The 10,153-nt window shown below is 47.1% G+C and overlaps 2 protein-coding genes across 3 annotated transcripts in view; both read left to right on the top strand.

Annotated features, from left to right (window-relative positions):
- synj1 (synaptojanin 1) overlaps positions 1-2,140 on the top strand; it is a gene marked incomplete at both ends in the record, with an annotated part of 52,876 nt that extends 50,736 nt beyond the window's left edge. The window contains one exon of the mRNA XM_084450391.1: positions 1,268-2,140. Coding sequence (XP_084306517.1) covers positions 1,268-2,140 — 873 coding nt within the window. The remainder of the gene's footprint in view (positions 1-1,267) is intronic.
- Positions 2,141-5,551: 3,411 nt separating this feature from the next.
- Positions 5,552-10,152, top strand: cfap298 (cilia and flagella associated protein 298). Of its 2 annotated transcripts, none has more exons than XM_084449884.1 (8): positions 5,552-5,621; positions 6,198-6,336; positions 6,782-6,949; positions 7,169-7,236; positions 7,725-7,883; positions 8,959-9,090; positions 9,225-9,320; positions 9,788-10,152. In XM_084449884.1, exons 2-8 carry the CDS (start codon positions 6,198-6,200, stop codon positions 9,896-9,898), a joined length of 873 nt encoding a protein of 290 aa, XP_084306010.1. In that variant the 5' UTR covers positions 5,552-5,621; the 3' UTR covers positions 9,899-10,152. The 2 variants fall into 2 exon arrangements, with proteins under 2 accessions (XP_084306010.1, XP_084306011.1); XM_084449885.1 differs by having other exon boundaries at positions 5,582-5,625; positions 6,182-6,336.
- The last annotated feature ends 1 nt before the right edge of the window (position 10,153 follows it).

Raw genomic sequence — 10,153 nt, 5'->3', positions numbered from 1 at the left:
TCTCTCTCTCTCTGCCCTCTCTCTTTCTGCCCTCTCTCTCTCTCTCTCTCTCTCTCTCTGCCCTCTCTCTCGCTCTATCTCTGCCCTCTCTCTCTCTGCCCTCTCTCTCTCGCTCTGCCCTCTCTCTCTCTCTCTCTCTCTCTGCCCTCTCTCTCTCTCTCTCTATCTGCCCTCTCTCTCTCTCTGCCCTCTCTCTCTCTCTCTCTCTGCCCTCTCTCTCTCTCTCTCTCTCTGCCCTCTCTCTCTCTCTCTCTCTCTCTCTCTCTCTCTGAGTCTGATGCATGTCTCTCTCTCTCTCTCTCTCTCTCTCTCTCTCTCTCTCTCTCTCTCTCTGAGTCTGATGCATGTGTCTCTCTCTCCCCCAAGCTGGAGCATTCCTCAGGGTGACAGGTATTTGATATCAACCACCTCTCTGTTCTCTCCATAGCCCCAGTGTCCCCATGTATGACCCATGCTCATACGTCCCTCTAACATACATGTTCTAGTTGGTTCCCCCCTCTTTTTTAAGTTCCTCCCCACCTGGATGTCTCCCCAGATCATCACAAGCCTGGGCAAGATGCACCTTTTCTGTTTGAATGCCCATTAACTCACCTAGAGCTTTTTTCAGTTCTGGATGTTTGTTTTCTGCCAAAAGAACCAAAACAAAAGTCCTCCTCCGATATCATCTCACACCGATGTGATTGTTCTCAGATATCCTCTAGTACCGATGGGATTTGACTTGTTGCCATTTTTTTTTCAACGCTCCCTTCATATGTGTTCAGTTTTGAAACACATACTATAAAATTGAGCACATATGTAATGGTGTCATTATCTTCAAATATTTGCAAGTCATTTACGTGTGTAAATATTGTATGAAGGTGCCCGGCATTTGGCAGCTAAAGGTATGGCTGCTTGACTCAGGTGTATGTCCTTTAAGTGTTTAAAGGGGTAGTTCAGAATTTTGGAGCCTCATTTACGACTTACCCATAATGTCGTTGAATGATGGAGAACATTTTCAGCTATCTCTCCTACCGGCGTTAGGTAGTAAATTCTGAACTACCCCTTTAATTGTAGTCCGTGACAGTCGTGTTATATTAGCAAAACCACAAATACAATTCATATGTCACTTATTCACTGTTACCTCGACAACTAGCTAAGTCTGCCCAGAGACAACCAGGTTAACTTCTCTCCAGCTGTTATATTAACCAAAGAAACTCTCACTGCTTCTGTGTTGCAGTCTTCCCTCTGATTGGTCACACTCTTGTTACTTCCTCCCCCCCCCCCGCAGGCCAATGGGATGAACGGAGTCCAAAGAGAAGCACAATGGAAGCCCGACCCCTTTGACCTGCTCTCCGCCTCCTCCTGGCTCAACACCCAATCCCTGACTAGAGGCTCTTCTCTGCGACCATCTCCTTCCCTGCCCCTCGCCTCCTTCTTCCAGGACTCCGCCCCCTTCTCAGCGCTGCAGGGCCCCTCCCCCCTCGCCTCCGCGCTGCTGGCCCCTCCCCCCGTGCCCTCCCGCAGCCGTTCCCAGGAGGCCCTGCGCGTCTCTCCCAACCCCTTCCAGAGCGAGCCGGTCCCGGCACGCCCCAGCAGCACCAACCCCTTCACCGGCCCCCAGCGCCGCTCCATCACCCCCGACTTCCAGACGCAGCGGCAGGCCTCCCAGCCCGGCCTCCACAGGACCGCGCCCGCCCCGGCCCCGGACCCCGCCCTCCCGACCCAGCTGCACAGGACCGTGTCCCTGTTTGGGCAGCCTCCCGCCCCGGCCCCGGCCCCCGCCCCAGCCCTGCCCCTCGCACCCCCGTCGTCCCTCCCCGCCCCTCTCGCGCCCCGTGCCCAGCCCCCTCCTCCTCCTCCCCCCACCGCGGGGAAACGCTCCCAGCGGTGGGTCACCTTCGACGAGGAAGCAGACTTCGCCCTCGGAAGCGAAGCGGCGCCGCCAGCCCGCACCTCGCCCCCCGGCTCCTCTCTCCCCCTGCCCCAGACCTCGTTCCCCTCCTCGGGGTTTGACCCAGACCCCTTCTGGGGGGGGTCCTCCTCCACGTTCCCCACTCTCCCTCCCCCCCCCATCCCGGCCAGGACTGCACCCAGCAACCCCCCCATCCCGGCCCGACCCTGCGACCCCTTCCCCTTCCCCAGGGAGTTCACCGAGAGATAGGACCACAACGGTAAACATGTATAGGGCGTATCTAGAGATGTATATTACTATTGATAAACGGTGTGTATGGTTTGTACAAAAGGCTAATGTATTTACAAAGTCCAGACTCCTCGTCTTCTGAATCAGGCTCAATTCTATATATCCCAGCGGTCACCTATAGCAGTCGAACATACAGGGGAAAATGTATAAATGCGTGTTGGATCCCTCTAAAGGACCCTGCTTTCTCCTGCCTCCCTGCAGATATTAACTATCATGTGAATATTAATGGTTCCCATATGTTTATTTTTGTTTATGGCAGGAAACATGTGCCTGTGTCTATACGGTATAGTTATATATAAAGTATATATATATATCAATGCGCACAAATGCGTGTAAACTCTTGTGCAATATTGAACGCGCCTCCGGCCACGCAGCGCGCTACGCTACGGCCTCTTGGCAACCCTCGGTATCTCTGAGGTCGTCGTCGGTGATCGGCATCGTGACTTACACTCAACACTCACCAACACTCTCGTCCAAATCTCTCTGTCGCCACTAGCCTGGTCTCTGGAGGTCAGAGGTCAGGGGTGAGCAGTCTAGGAACGTCCGCTTTCACTGCTTATCATGCGTTAGGGTGCGTGTGTGTGTGTGGCAGGAAGATGATAGCCAGGAGTCGAATTTCAATTATTGCGATCCCGCTTACCTGCACTGAGTTTGCAGTCTGTTATTATGTTCTCATATCACTGTGTCCTCCAGGGGGCGTCGGAGAGAGGGCCCAGAGTCATTATCTGCACAGCGCAGCGCCGGTTCATCATGAATGGAATGTAGTATGTAACGTAGCGCCTTGATGCCGTCACGGCCGCCATGTTGAGACCACAGTCATCATGATATCAGTGACGTGTCACAGTCGGTCACACCACGCTCTCGGTCACTGTGGGAGTGGTCTCCTGTTGTCACCGTCATGTCTGTCATCTTCATGGTTATCATGTCTTCTTCTGTGGTTCTCATTTGTCAGTGGGCTAATGTGCTTAACATATCTATGTTCTGTAGTCATGTGCTAATAACCTGTAGCCTACTGTACATAGAGATTATGTATGTTCTCAAAAAAAGAAGAAGAAAGGAAGCCAGATGTGTGCGTGTGTGTATTGATGAGAACTGTAGCCTACTGGTGTGTGTGTGTGTGTTCGTTCGTTTGGATGGTGGCCTACAGTGTGACCAGTGTGCTTGTGAGGACTGTAGCCTATGAGCCTGGACCTCTGGCGATTGGACGACAGAGAGCCTGGGGGTGGAGCTAACACCAGGGCCTCCGCCCGCTTCCAACATCTTTGTGTATAGAATATTATGGACTCCAGTGCTTGTATTGTTCATGTTATCCAAAGCTTGGAAGCGTAGCCTACTGCTCTAAATCCTCTGAGTGTGGTGCGCTCCTTATACTAGTGTAGAGGACAGAGGCGCTGACGAGGTGTGGTCAGAGGGCGCGCTCATATCGGACGGGAAACAATCGGGGTGCCGCTGTAGCTGCTATGTACGTGTTTTTTTTTGCTGCATTTCGCTTTCATTCGCAAAAGATGGGTACTTTTTTTTTTGTAAGACGTGTAATTCGTAAATATTTATAATTGATATTACTGTGGTGAGAAGTACTGTGTGGTGTTTGGGTTGTGCTGTCTGTCGTCGTCGTGTGTTCTGTGCTTGGGTGTGAGAGTGTACAGTGTTGGCAGGCTTGCCTTTTTAAATCGGACTTTTCCTCTCAGCGGGTCTTCAATAGCTACTCTGAAGTACATACTCCCACACACACTAAACTAACCGTCACAAGCACACGACGGCACCTGCATGTCACTGCTCTCCTGGCTGTCAAGGAAATAGTATGGTTCTAGTAATGGTTCTCTTGTATGGCTTCACACTGGAAGACATACACAACCAGGATACTGGGTTGAGGCAAACTACTCTAAAGCAGCACCTATTCCATGTTACCCCTCTTCCACCAACACACTATTGAACCAGGAGGTTGAGCTGAACGCCACGGCATAGCATTTCAACTCATCGGTACTGTATGGTTTCATATCCAGATCCCAGTAGTGAGTGGTCTTCCCAGGTGCTGTGTGCATCACACTCCCATCTGTGTTCTGATTGGTCATCTCTTCCACAGCCACACTCTTATGGAAACGTGTGTGTTTGTTTGATCTGTTCTCAGTGTTTGACAGTGTATTGTCAGAACCCATTGAGTAGATGGACTTTAATGATCCCCGTGGCGGGAAATTGGGTGTTTCAGCAGTGGAAAGTACAGCAGAATAAAGAATATATATACAAAATATACATAATAGATTAAATTACAAGAAATATATATGTACAGTATGCATAAATGTAGAATATTTATGATACATTGATACACATACACAAAGAAAAATATATATACAGTTGTCATCAAGCCATAAAGAGTTCCTAAAGTTTTGAGGTGTGTGGTGGCGTGTCAGTATTCTACGTTTTGCTGTACTACCTTTCTGTGGAGTTGAGGTGATGAGTAACAGATGATGTCACTGGCCTGTTGGTTGTCGGTATCAGTGGTTATTGGGAGGTGCAGTATGAAAGAAAGTTTCTTAGAACTGAAAAGTGCTTTTCCCGCAAACAATTGTTACAAATGAGTATGTACCAGCTTGAAGGTCGGTCAGGTGTGTGGTGAGGATGAGGGGTGGGGTCTAAAAATACCAGCTAATTAATACGTATTGTATTGTGCTTTGTCCACCATGTAAAAATAGCGGTGTTATCATCCCAATCCAAGGTTCTGGATTGAGACTCTAAACATGAAAAGGCAGTAACAACAACAGTAGCAAGTGGGGTGAAGTTAAGTGCTTAAATCCTTGTATTGGTCATTGGAGCTGATGTAACCACTAAAACACACGTATTATGCTATTGAGACATCTGCAGTAGATAGCCAAAGCATTAATTGCAGCAGATTAGCCAGCTTCATGTCACGTGGAAGACATTTTACAGGAAACAAATTCCTTCTTTTGTGAGGTTGATGTCCCTTTATAACCCATAGTAAAGAAACTTTGTGTTGTGGAGCTGTATGTATTAAAGAAAATGCAAAATTGCAATTCATGTATTAGTATCCAAGGTTCCGTAATTTAAGTGCACATCTGACTGCACATTTATGTATGAAGCAATTTGTGTTGTATGTATGCAATAATAAATGTAAATTGACCTGAATATGGCTGTTTTGTGTTGAGTTTTTTCATTGGAGCCCTACTACTGTTTGTGAAATCTATGTAAACAAAAACAGTTTTCACAGTTTAGTAAGCCTTGTCATTTGACCTGCCTCTATGTATGCATTGGTTTTCACATCTTTCCAATCCCACGGCCGCGTCTATATCATATATTACGGCAACAACCCGGAAGTGATTGCCAGAAGCTTCCTTATTTACTTTTGCCGAGAGACATCAGAGAACGACCAGCCTCGCATCATCAGTCTCTCCTCGGGGAGAAGAGAACGACTAGTTAGCAAACTAATGTAAGTGTTTCTCACTCTTCTGAATCGCATTAGTGCATTTTAGTGTGATATTGTATCGTTAAATAGTAGAGACATCCAGTTTAGTTAGAAGAAAGAAGCCCGACACTTGTGTTTGATGTTGCTATGGTAACGCATTCTGAGGGACTCCTCTCTGAGCTGTGCTGGCTAATTTGCAGTAATTTAATGTAATGTATTGCTTTATAAATGTTCTTAGCCGGTAGACAAACATACTCCTGGAGCTTGCTCGATCGCCTTGTTGAGAGGGGTCAGGGAAGAATTTTTACAGCTCACTTATCTGGCCCCCGGGTGATTACTGTTTTTTTGCTTCCCTCTGGAATATGTAGAGTGGGTCGTATGCCCACCTCCCTTGTTCTCTGTAAAGCGCATTGTGTTGCCTCTGGGTATGAAATGCGCTATACAAATAAAGCTTTGATTGATTGATTGATAGGTAAATAGCTAACGTTAGTCTTGGTTGCAGAATCGTATGTACCAAAGTGAGTCTCTACTAACTTGCCGAGGAGGAAACCTGCTCGTCTTGGCTTTCTAACTAACCTTGGCAGGTTGTTTGATTCGTAGATGGTGCGTCTGCATGTGAAGCGAGGTGATGAGAGCCAGTTCCTGTTGGACACCACGGTGGACATCCCTCTGGGGACTCTGGTCCAGCAGGTCACCGCTGTCTACAATGGGAGACTGAGAGTGGACAGGATATGCTCCGGTAAGTGATGTTGAGCATAAACCCACTGAGCAAAGACACGTCTAAAAGACGTCTTTTAGATGTCTTTTTCAGACGTCCAAAGACATCCAGTTAGGAGCCAGAATGAATGTTTTTTTTAGACGTTCAGATATTGAACCCGTTTTGCACGTCCACAGACGTCTTAGAGGGGTCCAAGCCAGACGTTTGAATATTGAGGGGTCCAGCAGACGTACAAATGGGGTTCTGGACCGAAGGACGTTATTAAGACATGATCTGAACGTCTCCCTGACGTTGTGTGTTTGCTGGGAAGACTTTACCATTACTGCTAATAATAGGAGTCTAACGTTACCAGTGCCTGAGAGTGGCCTACAGCTAACCTCTCAGTCTAACATTCATTTTTTAAGTTGTAATTTTTCACAAGCTCTATTCCAATGAGTCTTTTATTCCATCACGCTGTGTGCCGCAGAGTTACCCGAGCTGGCCGACCACGGTACCGCGCTGCCCCCCAACATGCAGGGGCTGACGGACGAGCAGATCGTGGATCTGAAGCTGAAAGACGAGTGGGAGGAGAGGTGTGTCCCCAGCGGGGGGTCAGAGTTCAAGATGGACGAGATAGGAAGGAGGAACGGACACGGTGAGACACCCAGATAGATAGATAGATAGATAGATAGATAGATAGATTCGTATCTATCTATCTATGTGGTGGATGTGGTGTCTGATAGCGATAACACAATGTTATTTTTCAGTGGTCCACTTTGAAATGCAGTTTGAGCTCAAATGGCTTTGCAGCAGTGAAACAGCGGTCAGTGTCTGAGTCACCCGGTGCTGAGCTTGCTTGTTCCTCTCCCTCCAGCTCCTAACGGCAAGATGAAGGAGGTGTTGAACAAAACTGTGGCTGAAGCCAAGGCACTCGTCTCAAAAGTGAGTATCTCGTAAAAACTACATTACATTACAGTCAAAACTACATTACATTACAGTCATTTTATCAGTAGTCAGTGTACTACTCACTAGAATTCACAAGTGTATCTCCTTTCTGAACAAGAGACTAAGAGCATAATCTAGTGCTGAGGGCAAAGTGCAATAGTAGGAAAATATCAATACAATAGGTGCTTAAAAGGGAGGATCCTGGTAGTACTTCTTGAAGAGTTTTGAGCCTGCAGTGAGATGTTATGACACCAGTGTGTCCATTCAAAGGCTGAGATGTTATGACACCAGTTTGTCCATTCAAAGGCTGAGATGTTATGACACCAGTGTGTCCATTCAAAGGCTGAGATGTTATGACACCAGTGTGTCCATTCAAAGGCTGAGATGTTATGACACCAGTGTGTCCATTCAAAGTCTGAGATGTGAATCAAAGGTCTTCTCACTCTCTCTCTTCTCTTCTTCTCTGTTCTGTCCTCGTCTTTCAGAAACAAGCGCAAGCTAACGTGTGTGTCACCATGGAGATGGTGAAGGAGGCTCTGGACCAGCTGAGAGGCGCGGTCATGATCGTGTATCCCATGGGCCTGCCTCCCCACGATCCAATCAGGATGGAGTTTGAGAACCAGGAAGACCTCTCTGGGACACAGGTGAATGGCTGAAGCTGTGAAATGTATTCATGCCATGGCATGCGTCACATAGGGCGGCTCTGGCTCAGGAGGTAGAGCGGTCATCCACTGATTGCAAGGTTGACAGTTTGAATCCCGGCTCCTCCTGTCCACATGTCGAAGTGTCCTTGGGCAAAGACACTGAACCTGAAATTGCTCACAATGAGCAGGCTAGCGCTTTGCATGGCAGCTGCCGCCATTGGTGTGTGAATGTGTGTGTGAATGGGTGAATGAGAGGCCATTGTAAAGCGCTTTGGATAAAAGCGCAATATAAGTGCAGTCCATTTACCATTTACATGGCAGACAAACTGGATAGTTTGTTTCCTTCTCCTACTTGCTCTCAACATGAAGACATATTTCAGTTGTTCAAGAGACAAAGTAATAACCAAAATATGAAACACAACATGCAACAATTTCAAAGCTGTGTTTGAGTTCATATAAGGATATCATTCAATTTAAATACATTCGTTAGGCACTAATTCCACACGACTGGGGATATAACTGTGTATCTGTTGGTCACAGATTAAAGACAAGGTAGGATCAGAAAACCAGGTCACAGATTAAAGACAAGGTAGGATCAGAAAACCAGGTCACAGATTAAAGACAAGGTAAGATCAGAAAACCAGGTCACAGATTAAAGACGAGGTAAAATCAGAAAACCAGTTCACAGATTTAAGACAAGGTAGGATCAGAAAACCAGGTCACAGATTAAAGACGAGGTAGGATCAGAAAACCAGGTCACAGATTAAAGACAAGGTAGGATCAGAAAACCAGGTCACAGATTAAAGACGAGGTAGGATCAGAAAACCAGGTCACAGATTAAAGACAAGGTAGGATCAGAAAACCAGGTCACAGATTAAAGACAAGGTAGGATCAGAAAACCAGGTCACAGATTTAAGACAAGGTAGGATCAGAAAACCAGGTTACAGATTTAAGACAAGGTAGGGTCCTGGATAAGAACACCAGGTCACAGATTAAATACTCTCATACTCTGCTATGGACCAGCTCCACACCTGTTTTTATCACACTGTTGCTTACATCTCTCTCTCTCTCTCAGGCGTCTCTGCAGGTGATCCCAGAGGAGGAGGCCCAGCTATGGTGGGCTGGTAAGGAGATGCAGAGAGCCAAGAAGCTGCAGGACTACATCGGTAAAAACGAAAAGACCAAGATCGTCATTAAAATCCAAAAGGTGAGGGAGGCACGACTACCCACAAGCAACCTTCCTGAAGTAACGGTTCCCTTTCCAAAAGCCCTGTGGTCCAGGCTAGCCCCCCGTCTTGTCTTAGCAGCCCTGCGCGTGTTTTTACCTGCTGTTGCTTTCAGAGAGGCCAGGGGGCGCCAGGGAGGGAGCCCGTGGTGACGGAGGAGCAGCAGAAGCAGATGATGATGCACCACTACCGCAGACAGGAGGAACTCAAGGTGGATGCAGATTACACCACAGACTTACCACAAAACGATGTGGTCTATACACTCAAACACTAATATTACACTAATATTACACTAACAAACCCATGTACAGTTATTCAACATGTATATTATCAGAAAAAGTAGAGTCTGCACACAGAAATATGCTCCCAGGATTTTTTATTGACACCAGAGATGGTCTGAAGAAGGGCTTGTAGCCCCAAACGTCACCTCGGTGTCAATAAAAAATCCTTGGAGTATATTTCTGGTGTGCAGACTCTACGTTTCCTGATGAGTTTGTTTTTCTGTCTAGCACATTTTGGATGTGCGTGCCTTTGGATGTGCGTGCCCACATTTATATTATCCCCATGCCAACAACACCAGCAGTTTGCCGTCTGTTGTGTATTTTACTATGTGTTTTACTCCCAGGTGCAGGTATGCACGCACACATGTTGACGGTTTATTTTCTGGTTCTCCTCCAGAAACTGGACGAGGCAGATGATGACAGCCACCTGCAGTCCGACTGGTCAGACAGACAGGCCTTAAAGAGACAGTTCCAGGGCCTCGCAAACATCAAATGGGGCCCCCGATAAGACAGCAAACACAGGGGCCACAACTCTGAATCTATTGGTCTGGTCTGAACCCACTGAATCCACTCTGCTACGGCTTTGTCTGCAGCTACCAATGCCTTAACAGAATGGACTACTGCCCTGTGACTTACAATGACTGCTTTTTATTTTGTCTGTTCACATGTGCATTTTATTTGTTTTTAGAGTGTACATAATCTGTATTTAAGCCACGCCCAGGAAAACATGATGCAAATGGCAATAAAACTAACTGACCTGTGC

The sequence above is a fragment of the Borostomias antarcticus genome (genome assembly GCF_949987555.1).
Source record: "Borostomias antarcticus genome assembly, chromosome: 15".
In the NCBI taxonomy this organism is placed as follows: Eukaryota; Metazoa; Chordata; class Actinopteri; order Stomiiformes; family Stomiidae; genus Borostomias; species Borostomias antarcticus.
This window is presented reverse-complemented; position numbering and strand designations above follow the sequence as displayed.

Excerpts from the sequence above, each read along its gene's own strand:
- cfap298 (XM_084449884.1), top strand. The coding sequence starts at position 6,198 with ATGGTGCGTCTGCATGTGAAGCGAGGTGATGAGAGCCAGTTCCTGTTG. Across the intron at positions 7,884-8,958 it reads AAGACCTCTCTGGGACACAG|GCGTCTCTGCAGGTGATCCC; the intron begins GTGAATGGCTGA and ends TCTCTCTCTCAG. Across the intron at positions 9,321-9,787 it reads GCAGACAGGAGGAACTCAAG|AAACTGGACGAGGCAGATGA; the intron begins GTGGATGCAGAT and ends GTTCTCCTCCAG.